The sequence below is a fragment of the Xenopus laevis genome, chromosome 4L (genome assembly GCF_017654675.1).
Source record: "Xenopus laevis strain J_2021 chromosome 4L, Xenopus_laevis_v10.1, whole genome shotgun sequence".
Classification (NCBI taxonomy): domain Eukaryota; kingdom Metazoa; phylum Chordata; class Amphibia; order Anura; family Pipidae; genus Xenopus; species Xenopus laevis.
Genome location: NC_054377.1, coordinates 150,420,073 through 150,436,818, shown reverse-complemented (window position 1 = coordinate 150,436,818; position 16,746 = coordinate 150,420,073). Strand labels below are relative to the sequence as shown.

At 42.0% G+C, this 16,746-nt stretch overlaps 1 protein-coding gene across 1 annotated transcript in view; it reads right to left on the bottom strand.

Annotated features, from left to right (window-relative positions):
• arhgef3.2.L (Rho guanine nucleotide exchange factor 3 L homeolog) overlaps nucleotides 1-15,914 on the bottom strand; it is a 175,666-nt gene extending 159,752 nt beyond the window's left edge. Inside the window, exon 1 of the mRNA XM_018240358.2 lies at nucleotides 15,365-15,914. Coding sequence (XP_018095847.1) covers nucleotides 15,365-15,396 — 32 coding nt within the window. The 5' untranslated portion in view covers nucleotides 15,397-15,914. The remainder of the gene's footprint in view (nucleotides 1-15,364) is intronic.
• Between the last annotated feature and the right edge of the window lie 832 nt (nucleotides 15,915-16,746).

Below are 16,746 nucleotides of genomic sequence, written 5' to 3'. Positions count from 1 at the left end.
GACAGAAGAACAAAATGGAGACAATGGAGACACTAGAAGACAGTAGAATAGAGACAGAAGGACAACTGTAGAAAAGAGCCAAAGATGTAGGATAAAGACATTAGGTCAAGAGGAAAACAGTAGGAGAAGACAGTGACAAAAGGACAAGATGGAGTCATTAGGGCAAGATGGAGACAGTAAGGTAAGATGGTGACAGAAGGACAAGAAGGAGATAGTAGAACTAGATGAAGGCAGTAGGGCAAGATGGAGACAGTAGGACAAGATGGAGCCAGTAGAGTAGGATGGAATAAGTAGGATTGGATGGAGACAGTAGGACAAGATGAAAACAGTAGGGTAAGATAGAGACAGCAGGACAAGATGGAAACAGTAGGACAAGATGGAGCCAGTAGAGTAAGATGAAATAAGAAGAACTGGATGGAGAAAGAAGGATTGGATGGAGACAGTAGGACAAGATGAAGATAGCAGGACAAGATGGAATCAGTAGGACAAGATGGAGCCAGTAGAGTAAGAAGAACTGGATGGAGAAAGCAGGGCAAGATGAAGACAGAAGGGCAAGATGGAGACAAAAATACAAGTTGGAACTAGATGAAGACAGTACGGCTTGATGGAGATAGTAGGACAAGATGGAGACAGTAGAACAAGATGGAGACAGTAGGGCAAGATGGAGACAGTAGGGCAAGATGGAGACAGTAGGGCAAGATGAAGATAGTGCTATAATTAATTTGATTCACCTGTAAACAGAAGTCTGATGAACTATGACTCCCAGCATCCTCTTACAACTGAATATTAATGGACTGCTGTGCCACAGAATACCACAGAATAACCCAGGCCCTAACTATGGCAACTCTGTACTGATTGCTCTGATTGGTCTAGCTCTGTGAACATTATAATAATCTGATTGGCTAAATACCCCCCCCCCCCGATTATGCAAAAGAGAAATCTCTCATTCTATTTACTGTCACTATACCAGAGCATTCTGTCATATCCAATACCCATGGAATGCAGCAGTCCTGTCCTGCTTTATGGCAGCTAAGATTCTAGCTATCTGATCCCCATTGTAAGCAGCAGTCCTGTCCTGCTTTATGGCAGCTGAGATTCTAGCTATCTGTATAACAGAACATTCTGTCCCAGTGGCTGCACAGATCTTATCTGATCCCCATTGTAAGCAGCAGAAAAGTGACAGTGAGGAACTGAGCTATTGCTACAAGGATATTATAATCACCTCCAAGCAACACTTGTCATAAACACACCTCATTTGTTATGTAATTAGGAAATATCAATTACACATTTATAAAATATGCACTGTGCCACCCTGAACTGATAGAGTCATTTACACTTAAAGTCATCTCTGTGGATTTAAAATGAATGCACATAGCACTAGTGGGACATTTTTATTTATAAAGGAAAAAAATACATATATTTTTTAAATTTTGCGGTTTGTTTTGGATATTGGATTCAGTGATTGTGTGCATTCAAGTGTATTAAACGGGTGGTTAACCTTTAAGTTAACTTTTAGTATGTTATATAATGGCTAATTCTAAGCAACTTTTTAATTGCCCTTCATTTTTTCTTTTTTATAGTTTTTAAACTTCTTCTGACTCTTTCCAGCTTTTAAATGGAGGTCACTGACCCCATCTAAAAAACAAATGCTCTGTAAGGCTACAAATGTATTGTTAATGCAGCTTTTTATTACTCATCTTTCTTTTCAGGCCTCTCCTATTCAAATTCCAGTCTCAAATCAGTACATGGTTGCTAGGGGAATTTGGACCCTAGCAACCAGATGGCTGAAAATGCAAACTGGAGAGCCGCTGAAAAAAAAGCTAAATAACTCAAGAACCACAAATAATAAAAATTGAAAACCAATTGCAAATTGTCTCAAAATATCCCTCTCTACATCTTACTAAAAGGTTATTTAAAGGTGAACAACCCCTTTAAAGGACCAGTAACCTAAAATTTAAATAAAAAAAAATTGTTTCTACTTAATGAAAGTTATTTCTTAAAGACTTTGCGAATTAAAAGTTAAAAGTGACTTGGTGTTTTTTTTTCATTAAGTAGAAACAATTTTTTTTAAAAAATTTTTTTTATGTTACTGATCTTTGAAGCCCTTCACAGAGGCACTGCTGGAAAACTGATAAGTATTTGTTATTTGTTATTAATGCTTAGAAATGTGTTATGTGTAAGAAATTGATATATCTATACTTTCATATAGAGGCAAAGGCAATTCTCTCCCTAATTACAGCAGTGTCTCCAGGAAGTGGAGGTCTCAGAGCAGGAAGTGAATCGCAGGGCAGACATCTTGGATGTGTTCCCGGATCAAGACCCACATTTTCCTTGAAATTGATCCAGATTATCAGAAATTTCCCCTCCGAATGTTTGATCTTGATGACAGATTGGTGGGGAAGGTGCAACTGCCAGAATTTATTCTAAATGTCACTAATTTTATTTGATTGAGGGATTTACTGGTGCTCAGATTTACACATTTCAGACATGTTAGTTTCATATTTCTCTTTTTTTCCTTTACACAGAACAACTTATTGTGCGCCCAGAACATTCCTTCTCTGTATATTTGTATTTATACATATGGGAGGAGGAGGTGCCATATTGATTCCCTTAGACAGTACAGTATGAGGGTATAGCTTATTGTGTGCCCAGAACATTCCTTCTCTGTATATTTGTATTTATACATATGGGAGGAGGGAGGTGCCATATTGATTCCCTTAGACAGTACAGTATGAGGGTATAGCTTATTGTGTGCCCAGAACATTCCTTCTCTGTATATTTGTATTTATACATATGGGAGGAGGGAGGTGCCATATTGATTCCCTTAGACAGTACAGTATGAGGGTATAGCTTATTGTGTGCCCAGAACATTACTTCTCTGTATATTTGTATTTATACATATGGGAGGTGGAGGTGCCATATTGATTCCCTTAGACAGTACAGTATGAGGGTATAGCTTATTGTGTGCCCAGAACATTCCTTCTCTGTATATTTGTATTTATACATATGGGAGGAGGGAGGTGCCATATTGAATCCCTTAGACAGTACAGTATGAGGGTATAGCTTATTGTGTGCCCAGAACATTCCTTCTCTGTATATTTGTATTTATACATATGGGAGGAGGAGGTGCCATATTGATTCCCTTAGACAGTCAGTATGAGGGTATAGCTTATTGTGTGCCCAGAACATTCCTTCTCTGTATATTTGTATATCAACCACATGAGAAACCACTTGTACCTATGAGTCAGCTCATGCCATTCTCTGTCAGACATCTGGTTGAACCTGCCCTGTGCCCATAAATAATTGCACAAGTGCCACCCAACAGAAACTGCCATTCCCTCTGCCTGTAACCTGTAACCAGCGGCTCCTCTCAATCATTTCACTTTGTTTATCCCATTGAAGTTCATTTGCAACAAGTTTAGATTCTCTATTTATTACATAACAAACATTTGTTCATTTCCTTAAAGCAATATAAAATCATGTGGAAACCCACAGCAATGTTATAGCCATCCCACTTCCCTAAATGCTTCTAATCCCACTATTCATTTTGTTGCTTGTCTTTTCAAGTTCAAATAAAATCATCTGTTACTTCAGGGTCCCAGCAGAGGTTTATAAGGCCAACATGTCACAGCCCACGGCTCGTTTCATATTACTCTGATGGATTATGGCTACTTTATCCCTTGTACTGAGTGCAATGAGTCCGTTACTAGTCCTTTCAGTGGAAATTGCACTTTTCCCACATTTCTTTCGTATCATAATCCCATAATATGGGGCTACACACACAAATGACAACGCACTTATTTCATGGGAGCCTGGTATTTAGCCACAACTGGAATAAACTATATTTAACTGGTGACTGAGGGGGCCCCGCAACCCTCTTCTCCTGACTACTTTCCTCTTTTTACCCTTTTCTCCCTTTATTGTGGCAAAAGCAGGGAAACACATACATTTTTATGGCCTCCAGGCTACTTATGGGCTACACAAACTGCTGTAATACTACCAGTGCCACCATCATCATAATCTGCCCCAAGTACCTACAGTATGGCAAACAACTGCCCCACTACCCTATAGGATATTGGCAAAGTCGGTGGATGTTTAGTATCTCTAGCGTCGAACTCGGCGACCCCACCCCAGACTCAAAGAGCCCTCTGGCAAGGGGCCAGGGAGCGAAGTCAGAAGCCGCTTCCAGATTCTGCGCAAGGACCGAGTCTGGGCCGGTGGGGCCCACCAGGTTTTATCCTGTTGTCCCGCCAGACCAGTCCGACAATGGGGGGCATGTTTATCAAGGATCGAAATGAAAATTTTAAATTTGAATTTTCTAATTTTTTTATGGTCAAAACTGTCAAATTCGACTAGGGAGTTATTCAAATTCGATTCGAGTTTTTTTAAAAAAAAATTGAATTAGATTTTAACTCTGGCCCTTTAAAGGAGAATTCAACCCTAAATTTATAAAAATCCTACCCCCCTACTCTACATAGACCCCCCTCCCCCCCTAAGTGTTACCCCGGGCAAATGCCCCTAACGTTTCACTTACCCCTTGGTGCAGATTCAGGCATCGGAGTTCACGGGCACCATCTTCAGCCGCTTCGTTAATCTCCGGAATGAGACCGGCCCTTCTGCAATTTTTCGTGAGTATCGGCGCATGCGCAGTTGTCGTGAAACTTCGATGCCTTAAGGAGGTGGCGAATTCTACAATAGTATTAAAACTTGCGAATTGCTGTTTAAGTCAGTGGGAGGGTCTAGTTATCAATTCGGAGTTTGCAAAACAAAAAAACTAAAATCGAATTCGACACGAGTTTTCGGGTCGATTTTATTCATCCGCGTTTTAAAAATTATTATTTTTTCAATAAATTTAGATTGGTCGAATTTATGGAAGTTTAATTGAATTCGAAATTCGACCTTTGATAAATGTGCCTCATGTTGTCTGCCCTGACATGACGCGCAGTGGAATATGTCGGTGATATATAGATTACACCTTGTGTCTCAATCCCATTTCCTTTTAGATTGTAAGCTCTTTTGGGCAGGGCCCTCTTTGTCTTTTGTATCAGTTACTGGTCGCTATCTATGTAATCCTGTATGTTTTTGTATAAATCCATTTATTTTACAGTAGGGATGCACTGAATCCGGGATTCGGTTTGAGATTCGGGCTTTTTCAGCAGGATTCAGATTCAGCCGAATCTTTGTGTATGGCTGAACCGTATCCAAATCCTAATTTGCGTATGTAAATTAGGTGTGCAAAGAGAAATCACTTGAATTTTTGTCACAAAACACAGAAGAATTTTTTCCCCCAGCTTTTCCATTCCCGCCCCTAATTTGCATATGCAAATTAGGATTCAATCGGTATTCTGCAAATCTTTCATGAAGGTCCGAATCCCAAAAAGAGGATTTGGTGTGTCCCTATTTTACAGCGCTGCTGAATATGTTGGTGCTCTAAAAATACATGTGAATAATAATAATAGTTGCAGCAGCTACCGCCTGTTCACATGAATGGGAAATGTTCCCTGTATGTGGGTAACATACGTGTCCCTGCACTTACCTCTCCCTGATCTGTTTCCAAGTGCAGAAGTAAATGAACCCGGCTGACGAGTGCTTGAAGCCTCACATGAGCAAAACCCATTGATGTTCTACATAAATAGCCTCCTAGTCTTCAGTCCAGAGGGTTCTTTGTGGAATAATCACAGCGTGTCATTTAAATGAGTATTTTGGTTCTAATTACAATTTTATTGTAGCCAAAGACCCATTAACTGCCCATTCGCTCATATTGGGCAATTTCATATGACGCATTTATGGTTAAAAAGCATGTTTATAAAATACCCCCGGCTTTAATTATATGTATATTGTATTCAAGGAAGGACTTCTAAAGGGAAACTAACCTCAATATATCTTCTCCTAATTGTGCTTACATACCTGCCAATATTTTAGAATTATAAATAACTGGAGCATTTTAGGCCACAAAAAATTGGCACACTTGTCAAGTAAACATCTCTCTGTACAGACTATGAGCAAATTAGGGGACTGTTCCTGCTGAATTGTGCTTAGTACAGGGGAATACCTATGCTGCCATAGTTTTATGGGATCTCTCTGTACAGACTATGAGCAAACTTAGGGGACTGTTCCTGCTGAATTGTGCTTAGTACAGGGAATACCTATGCTGCCATAGTTTTATGGGATCTCTCTGTACAGACTATGAGCAAACTTAGGGACTGTTCCTGCTGAATTGTGCTTAGTACAGGGAATACCTATGCTGCCATAGTTTTATGGGATCTCTCTGTACAGACTATGAGCGAACTTAGGGGGCTGTTCCTGCTGAATTGTGCTTAGTACAGGGGAATACCTATGCTGCCATTGTTTTATGGGATCTCTCTGTACAGACTATGACCAAATTTAGGGGACTGTTCCTGCTGAATTGTGCTTAGTACAGAGGAATACCTATGCTGCCATAGTTTTATGGGATCTCTCTGTACAGACTATGAGCAAACTTAGGGGCTGTTCCTGCTGAATTGTGCTTAGTACAGAGGAATACCTATGCTGCCATAGTTTTATGGGATCTCTCTGTACAGACTATGAGCAAACTTAGGGACTGTTCCTGCTGAATTGTGCTTAGTACAGGGGAATACCTATGCTGCCATAGTTTTATGGGATCTCTCTGTACAGACTATGAGCAAACTTAGGGACTGTTCCTGCTGAATTGTGCTTAGTACAGGGGAATACCTATGCTGTCATAGTTTTATGGGATCTCTCTGTACAGACTATGAAAAAGCTTAGGGGGATGTTCCTGCTGAATTGTGCTTAGTACAGGGGAATACCTATGCTGCCATCATTTTCTAATTTTGTCATTATTGTGAAAGAGTGCTGATAAAGATGGCTACAATCTCAGCCATAAAGCAGGGCAGGACTGTTGCTATAATAAATTTTCCTTACTTTACTAAACATGACACTTTGGTTTCGGGCACAACATGAAATTCTAAGGTGTAACTGATCCCAAAGTGAGAATATCGTGTGCAGCGAATGGTTCGTTTTCTAACCCAACGCGGATTAATGAGCGTGAATCATCCCATTGTAAGCGGCACCTCTCCTATCATGTTACATTCCCTGAATAATCAGCCTCGGAGTCGAATGCGCCAGTCACTCATTAGTGCAGATAATAATAAGATCACTGTGCCGAATAAATATCTATAATTCCCTGCTAAACCCACAGTCATAGCAATGTCTGATATTAATGATATTCTTTGCCAGATATTATCTTCTGTATAAGGTCATTTGCTCTGCCAGTGGAAAGACACCTGATTGTGGTGACGGGCCCTTAAGAACCTGCGAAGCTTACACTCTAAGCCTGGTTGCTGGATATACTGAGGCTTATTACAGAAAAGCTAATTCTCCTGCTGTCACATATATATGCCTGCGGTATTATTGGTACTATGGCACTGCTATGGGTAGTTATTTAAAACGAATCCTGTGAACTATGGTGTGTCCTGGGGCAGTTGTGCCTGAGCCAAGCGTTAGCGTTACTCTTGTGCACGATGTGTTAGTGTCCCTGCATCCATCAGCATCAAATTCCTTGCTGGATTTAGTCTGGAAATTCTTTTCTTTGCCTTTAAATATGTCAAACGAGCTAATCCAAGGCCACAAGGAGCTAACAAAGTCCTGTATCCCACAGCAACCAAGGAACACCCTCGCTTTGGGTGCAATCAAATCACTTAAAGGGGTTGTTCACCTTTGTTCATACTTTTAGTATGATGTAGCGAGTGATATACTGAGATAATCTGCAATTTTTTAAAATGTTTTATTATTGAAGGTTTTTGAGTAATTTAGCTGTTTATTCAGCAGCTCTTCAATTTGCATTTTAAGCCGTCTGGTAACTAGGGCCCAAATTACCTTAGCAACCATGCACTGATTTGAATAAGAGACTGGGATATGAATAGGAGAGGCCTGAATGGAAAGATGAGGAATAAAAAGTAGCAATAACTATACATGTGTAGCCTTACAGAGTATTTGTTTTTTAGAAGGAGACTGCGACGCCCATTTGAATGCTGCAAAGAATCAGAAGAAAAAGACAAATAACTGTAAAAAATAAATAATGAAAACCAATTGAAAAGTTGCTTAGAATTGGTCGTTCTATAACATAAAAAAAGTTACTTTTAAAGGTGAACCCCGCCTTTAACCTGAGGCTCAACCAATCATAAGCCCAGCTTAAAAGAACCATCTTCATATCCCTATAATACAATGTTTAATATAATGGTTAAAAGAACCATCTTCATATCCCTATAATACAATGTTTAATATAATGGTTAAAAGAACCATCTTGATATCCCTATAATACAAAAAATGTAGTGATGGGGGTGGTTCCAGCCTGAAGGACAGTTAGGGTTGGCCAATTACAATCTTCCTTTGATAAAGCAAAAACTAGGGTCCTTTATTGGGTCAGGTACCTACAAACAATACAGGTGTGAGTCTATAGGTAACAAAATAGGTTTCCCTCCCTCATTTCCCAGCTTCCCTACCTTGAATGACTTCTGAACTTGATGTCACTTTTTGTATTTTCCGGTTTTATGGAAGCCAACCGAAAAAGGATTGGGATGTGGATAAAACTGTTTTTGGTCGGATCGAGTTGATGCTTGTGTGGTTATGGGCAGTTGAAGCGCAACCCAATCAGACTTATAGCAAGAACTATACAAGGTTGTGGTTTTTCTACAAAGCCTCTGTATTTCTGTAACTTTCTAATAAATGAATGGGGAGCAGGGACTGCAAAGGGAGCATTTGAACCCCTAAAAATCTGGAAACCTCTTGCTTTAAATTGATGAGACTGGTACAGGCCCCAACTGCGCACAGCACCCACGTATAACAGAAGAGAAGATAATAGAACTGAAGTGAAGAGCAGAAGATAAGAAGAATAGAAAACAGAAGAGAAGAGAATACAACAGAAGTGAAGGGCAGAAGATAAGAAGAGAAGATATATAATAGGGAGCAGATATTTTTTGGACTATTCCTTGTTTTGCTGAGAAAGAAAACAAACATGACATGGTTCCCTACTGGGGAGAGCAGCCAGAAATCCCTCCCACTGTGCTTTAATGTCAGAGAAATATCAATAGTTTCCTTCCAAGGGTTCAGCTCCTGGTTCTCCTGACAGATCACAAGCCCAGTCACGCTCGGCCCATTAAGCTTCTCTAAACAATTCCAAAATGAAGCATTTACTAGGGAACATTGTGCAAAGAGTCCTGCCCTACAAGACCACAGTCACTGATATCCAAAAAAAGAATAATAAATCCATATATGAGCAGTGCAAGTCATTCATGTAACTGGTAGAATTAAGACATTAATTAATGTAAACTCATGATTCAATCATTTGCACCAATTTGCACCCTAATTATGTTCATTGCATGAGGGATATTCTCCTCCAGTTTCTTCCAGGCAGGATCGTGTTGCAGGTGAGGCAAAAAATGGGGACATTCTTGAACCAATAACTGAAGGTGGGGACGTTTTCATTGGGGAGCAAGATCCTCAAACAGGTCCAGTCACCCTCAAACTTGGACGTATGGCAACCCCATTGTCTGTCACCAGATTCTTTCCAAACACCACCCATGCTTCCGGCCCTGCCTATAATTTTGACTTGATGTCCATCGTCCTGGTTGAAAATTGGAGAGATTGTGCATTGGGTCTCCTAAAAAATATGGGTCCTGGACAACTACCCAGATAGACGCCAATGTGATCCATAAAATGCACATGTTGAGACCATAATCTGTGAGAGTTTGCATTACAGCCATGAGCTTTGGAGGTTAAATTAGGATGAACCAAATCGGCACATCTGGCGGATTCAGCAGAATCCTTAGGGATTTTTTTCATGCAATTTTGTTAATTTTGCTTGAACTGCAATTCAGTGTTCAGATTTGGTGCAGAATTTGGCCAATGCGTCATATGCAAAAATATAGGTTTGGTGAATCCCCAGGTGAAAATGTATGAAACTGATTAAAAGAAATAGTGCATAGGAGCTTACCATCTGAAGCAGGGGTCTGCCTTAACCAATGTGGGTAAGATTATTCCACAAACTGGCACTACATTGTATTACAACAATTTTGGTGCTTGAAATGAATCCAACTATACAATATCCAAAAAAGTAGAACTTGCCGAATATACCCGCGTGCCTGCCTGACTCATTGTTACCACGGAAATTTAAATGAATAAATTCACTAAAAACAGAATAATAGGTATAACCAAGAAGAGTGTCTGATCTAATGGAGCTTTTTCCAGATAGTGCTGGGCTCACCGGCTGAAGATCTACTGATGGATCACAATTTTTTCCAACTTCCTTTTGAAACACATCAATGGAAACGTATCATCCCAATATGACTTTAATGCAACTCTGACTTATGTCTAAGCAACCACCACATCTCAGCCCAACAGCTCAGACACAACTAAATTCTGTTGTTCCCATTAAGTGAATGAACAACGTCTCGTTGGGCATAATGAGAAACGCCAACGTTAACTTGCTTTTTTATATCAATGCAATGTGGTTGAAATAATCAGATTTCACCAATAATTTACTACTTCAGCTTCATCTGTGATTTGGACACAACCTCTCTGAAGGCAATTTCTTACTAAAGGTTAGAAAACGGCAAAGTAATAGAGATTGGTGCAGCTTTACAAACATGGGGAGAATGTGTAACTCTGCTCTTTCCTACAGGCTGGACAAGTCTCGACTCTGTCTCTCCCTTTCACTAAATAAGTGGCCCCATTAGCAAATGATTGTGTCTCCTGCGTGTCAGGACATCGCACAATTCTGCTGAGCAACTACACAATCAAAGGGAGCAGGTGAATCGGTGCCAGCACCTCGGGGGGATCACTCGGCAAGGCTAAATGTGCTGAGATCCCACATACTGATAGATTAGGTAACAAGGGGCCACCAGTAAGGTTGCTAACTGTCAGGCCTGCTTGCCATCTTTTGGCAGTGCCGCATAATGCAGTAGAAGGTGGGCACCCTTCTGATATGCAAAGGTTTAACCAACCTGATTATACCCATAATAACACATTAGCCCCTTCCTAATGATTAAAGGGATCCTGTCATTGGAAAACATGTTTTTTTCAACACACATCAGTTAATAGAATTCTGCACTGAAATCCATTTCTCAAAAGAGCAAACAGAATTTTTTATATTCAATTTTGAAATCTGACGTGGGGCTAGACATATTGTCAATTTCCCAGCTGCCCCTGGTCATGTGACTTGTTCCTGCACTTTAGGAGAGAAATGCTTTCTGGCAGGCTGCTGTTTTTCCTTCTCAATGTAACTGAATGTGTATCAGTGGGACCTGGATTTTACTATTGAGTTTTGATCTACCAGGCAGCTGTTATCTTGAGTTAGGGAGCTGTTATCTGGTTACCTTCCCATTGTTCTTTTGTTTGGCTGCTGGGGGGGAAAAGGCAGGGGGGTGATATCACTCCAACTTGCAGTACAGCAGTAAAGAGTGATTGAAGTTTATCAGAGCACAAGTCACATGACTTGGGGCAGCTGGGAAATTGACAATATGTCTAGCCCCATGTCAGATTTCAAAATTGAATATAAAAAAATCTGTTTGCTCTTTTGAAAAACAGATTTCAGTGCAGAATTCTGCTGGAGCAGCACTATTAACTGATTCATTTTGAAAAAAAATGTTTTCCCCATGAGAGTATCCCTTTAACTGTTAATCTGCAGCCGGCTGTTGTTATACAGAGAAGCAGCGCCAAGGCAGGGGGGCATGATGCCCATTGTAACTGTTATACAGAGACATATAATGGGACGCGAGGAAACATCCGACTCCCAACCCACAACACAGAGGTGGCTGCGTAATCTCTCTCGCTGGGCGGCAGCTCAATAAACCACTTAATGACAGAATGGAATCGATCTGCTCTGTGACACTTTATATAGAACACGTTGTATTGCTCCTGTGTGATGCGCTGACTATTGCCTCTCTCTCTCTCTCTCTCTCTCTCTCTCTCTCTCTCTCTCTCTCTCTCACACACACGGGTATATTGTAACCCTACTTGCTGGGGTCTTGTATCCCTTTTCTACAAGGCAGCTTTTCTAATATTCCCTTTCCTAACCCCCAGCCCAATCCTTTTCTGTATTAATCCTGCCAGCCCTAATAGAAGGCAATTCCCTGTATCTGTCCCATTCCATGGCATAAGACTAACATACAAATACAGACCTGCAGCAACCAGACAACACTTTCCATTTTGAACCAAAGAGCTGAAAAAACACAGTAATAAATAAAAGCAAAAATTGCAAAAACTTAAAATAACAACCAATTGCAACAGCCTCCAACATATCACCGCCGGCATCATTCTAAGTTCGACCTCCCATCACTCTCCTTTACGCTGCTCCCGTCATAACAGAAAGGATTCCCCGCACTCAAGTGCCGCACCCCCACCAAGCTCCAAACACCCAAACCCCAGAGAATATCAAGCACCCAAGCACCCACAGAGCACCCAGTGTCACACCTCAGAGAGAACCAACAGAGATGTTTTGGTTCAGTTTAGAAAGCAGAGATCTCAGTGGGTGGGCCCAGCAGTCAGATTCCTATTACTGAATTAACGCCGTCCCACGAGGATCCCCCCATAGCAACTGTAACTTGGTGTGAGACAAAGGCTGAATGTTACAGAGAAGTCACATGACACATACAACAATCACATGACATGCCGGCGTGTCCCATGTACTGATCCCCCCACTGAGCTATTAATGGCCGGGGAGTCAAAGCAGCAGTAAATGTAATTAACCCTTTCAGATAAGGGATCCTTGATCCTGTTTCGTCCTTTGGCTTCCTGGTCCCTGGAATATAGTGAAATCCCTGCCGTAAAGCAAAACACAGTCTCTGGGGTTTTTTTGCCAGAAAGTAAATAGTATCACCGTTTCCCTTTGATATATTAATGCCCATATCTGTATGGAAAGAGTTAAATACTGAAATAAAAAACAAGACTTCTGTTCCAAAGAAAAGATATTAAATGTACTTCATAAAAACATTTGTATGTCAGGTCAAAATAATCCATTTAATTTCTGCTGTCACTGGTCATCTCCTACAGCAGGGCTCTAGCACCCATCTATCATGCCTCTAGCATCCCATCCAGCGGGGCTCTAGCACCCATCTATCATGCCTCGAGCATCCCACCCAGCAGGGCTCTAGCACCCATATATCAGGCCTCTGGTATGCCATCCAGCATGGTTCTAGCACCCATCTATCATGCCTCTAGCATCCCATCCAGCAGGGCTCTAGCACACAATCCAGCAGGGCCCAGCACCCATCCAGCAGGGCTCTAGCACCCACCTATCATGCCTCTGGCATCCCATCCAGCAGGGCTCTAGCACCCATCTGTCAGGCCTCTACCATCCCCTTCCAGCAGGACTCTATTACCCATCCAGCAGGGCCCCAGCACCCATCCAGCAGGGCTCTAGAGTTCTCCAGGAAGTGACGAATTTGAAACACTTCTCTTCCCACAAACATTACAGTGTATCATCTACATCCCTGTGGCTCCCCCCTTTGCCAGCCCCATGGGCACATGTTACCCATATACCGACATGTATGAGCAGGAATAACCAGAACTGCAGTATTTCAGGGGGGGGGGGCACAATGTGCACTGCTAGACTGTAAGCTCTTCTGCCCTGTTGCACAATCACTGGGTTGTGTTTATGTGGAAAGGATAAGTTGCTTTACATCAAGTCTGTGCTATAGAATTGCTGTGTAGGTTTTATGCTGACAGTAGGTAAGTGGCACAATCAGTATAAGTGGCACAATCAGTATAAGTGGCACAATCAGTATAAGTGGCACAATCAGTATAGAGTGGCACAATCAGTATAAGTGGCACAATCAGTATAAGTGGCACAATCAGTATAGAGTGGCACAATCAGTATAAGTGGCACAATCAGTATAAGTGGCACAATCAGTATAAGTGGCACAATCAGTATAGAGTGGCACAATCAGTATAAGTGGCACAATCAGTATAAGTGGCACAATCAATATAGAGTGGCACAATCAGTATAAGTGGCACAATCAGTATAAGTGGCACAATCAGTATAAGTGGTACAATCAGTATAGAGTGGCACAATCAGTATAAGTGGCACAATCAGTATAGAGTGGCACAATCAGTATAGAGTGGCACAATCAGTATAGAGTGGCAGAATCAATATAGAGTGGCACAATCAGTATAAGTGGCACAATCAGTATAAGTGGCACAATCAGTATAGAGTGGCACAATCGGTATAAGTGGCACAATCAGTATAGTGGCTCAATCAGTATAAGTGGCACAATCAGTATAAGTGGCACAATCAATATAGAGTGGCACAATCAGTATAAGTGGCACACTCAGTATAGAGTGGCACAATCAGTATAAGTGGCACAATCAGTATAGAGTGGCACAATCAGTATAAGTGGCACAATCGGTATAAGTGGCACAATCAGTATAGAGTGGCACAATCAGTATAAGTGGCACAATCAGTATAGAGTGGCACAACCAGTATAAGTGGCACAATCAGTATAGAGTGGCACAATCAGTATAAATGGCACAATCAGTATAGAGTGGCACAATCAGTATAAGTGGCACAATCAGTATAGAGTGGCACAATCAGTATAAGTGGCACAATCAGTATAAGTGGCACAACCAGTATAAGTGGCACAACCAGTATAAGTGGCACAATCAGTATAAGTGGCACAACCAGTATAAGTGGCACAATCAGTATAAGTGGCACAACCAGTATAAGTGGCACAATCAGTATAGAGTGGCACAATCAGTATAAGTGGCACAATCAGTATAGAGTGGCAGAATCAGTATAGAGTGGCAGAATCAGTATAGAGTGGCACAATCAGGTTAAGTGGCACATCCAGTATAGACTGGCACAATCAGTATAGAGTGGCACAATCAGAATAGAGTGGCAGAATCAGTATAGAGTGGCACAACCAGTATAAGTGGCACAATCAGTATAGAGTGGCACAATCAGAATAGAGTGGCACAATCAGTACAGAGTGGCACAACCAGTATAAGTGGCACAATCAGTATAGAGTGGCACAACCAGTATAAGTGGCACAATCAGTATAGAGTGGCACAATCAGAATAGAGTGGCACAATCAGTACAGAGTGGCACAACCAGTATAAGTGGCACAATCAGTATAAGTGGCACAATCAGTATAGAGTGGCACAATCAGTATAGAGTGGCACAATCAGTATAGAGTGGCACAATCAGTATAGAGTGGCACAACCAGTATAAGTGGCACAATCAGTATAAGTGGCACAATCAGTATAGAGTGGCACAATCAGTATAGAGTGGCACAACCAGTATAAGTGGCACAATCAGTATAAGTGGCACAATCATGGCATTAATATGATCATTAGTAACAGTCTCTCTCACCTCTCTGTGTTATTCTCAGTCCCTCGGTGCATGGGGGTCTGGGAGCTGCAGTTCTTCTCTGCCAACCCCGAGTTATTGCTGAAGGCTGTGTCTCCCCGTATGGATGTTTGGGGTGCAGTGGGGTTTGCTCTTGTGGTGCCAGTGTCTCTTAATTGGGGTTCAGCTGTGACAGTAAAGGGGTGTCAGTACATTTGTAGGGTTGTTATCCTGGGGTTTACTCAGTGCCAAGGTTGGGGTGCAGCTGTGTCAATATTGGGGTGCAGTTGTGTCAGTATTTGGGTGCAGTGTCAGGGTTCCTGTTCTGGGTGCCCTTCTGCAGGGGGCTCATGAGAAAATCCTGGAGAGTCTGTGAGTAGGTTTCAGTGCGGGGCCCGGGGGTCCAGGATCTTTCTGGAGTTTGTAAATCCCGGGGTGCCCGTTGGGTTGTGCCAGTTGGACCCACTCTAGGATTGTCCCAGTTCGGCTCCAGTAGAGCAGTCGAGTCCCCTGTGTGACTGTCAGAGGTCCGGGACTGAGGGCAGAGGCGGAACGGGCCGATCAGTCAGACTGACAGTTGTGCGCACTGATCTCTTGTGCCGAATCTCTGTCCGAACCGCGCTGACTCCTCCTCCCTCCCGGCTCCTCTCCCCGAGGCTCCTCCCTCCGCCAATCCCCTCCCCTATTCCCGGGTCTGCGACCCTCCACTTCCCTGGATCCCTCTGACTGATAAATGGGGATCTGAGCTCTCCATCAGTCCTGCAACTTCCCCTCCATCCCTAAAGCTTCTCATAGAAATGTCACATTCACAATCAGCTGCAACTCCCGAACAACTAAACACACTGATTTAAAGGGGAAATTCACCCAACTGAAAAGCTGATTCTAAACAACTTCCCAATATCCATTCATTCCTCATTCTCACTGGGTTTATAGTTCTGTGTAACTGTCATTGTGTCTGTCCCTTTCTCTGCACTGCTGCTTCTGACTCCTGATACAACTTCCCAATATCCATTCATTCCTCATTCTCACTGGGTTTATAGTTCTGTGTAACTGTCATTGTGTCTGTCCCTTTCTCTTCTCTGCACTGCTGCCTCTGACTCCTGATACAACTTCCCAATATCCATTCATTCCTCATTCTCACTGGGTTTATAGTTCTGTGTAACTGTCATTGTGTCTGTCCCTTTCTCTGCACTGCTGCCTCTGACTCCTGATACAACTTCCCAATATCCATTCATTCCTCATTCTCACTGGGTTTATAGTTCTGTGTAACTGTCATTGTGTTTGTCCCTTTCTCTTCTCTGCACTGCTGCTTCTGACTCCTGATACAACTTCCCAATATCCATTCATTCCTCATTCTCACTGGGTTTATAGTTCTGTGTAACTGTCATTGTGTCTGTCCCTTTCTC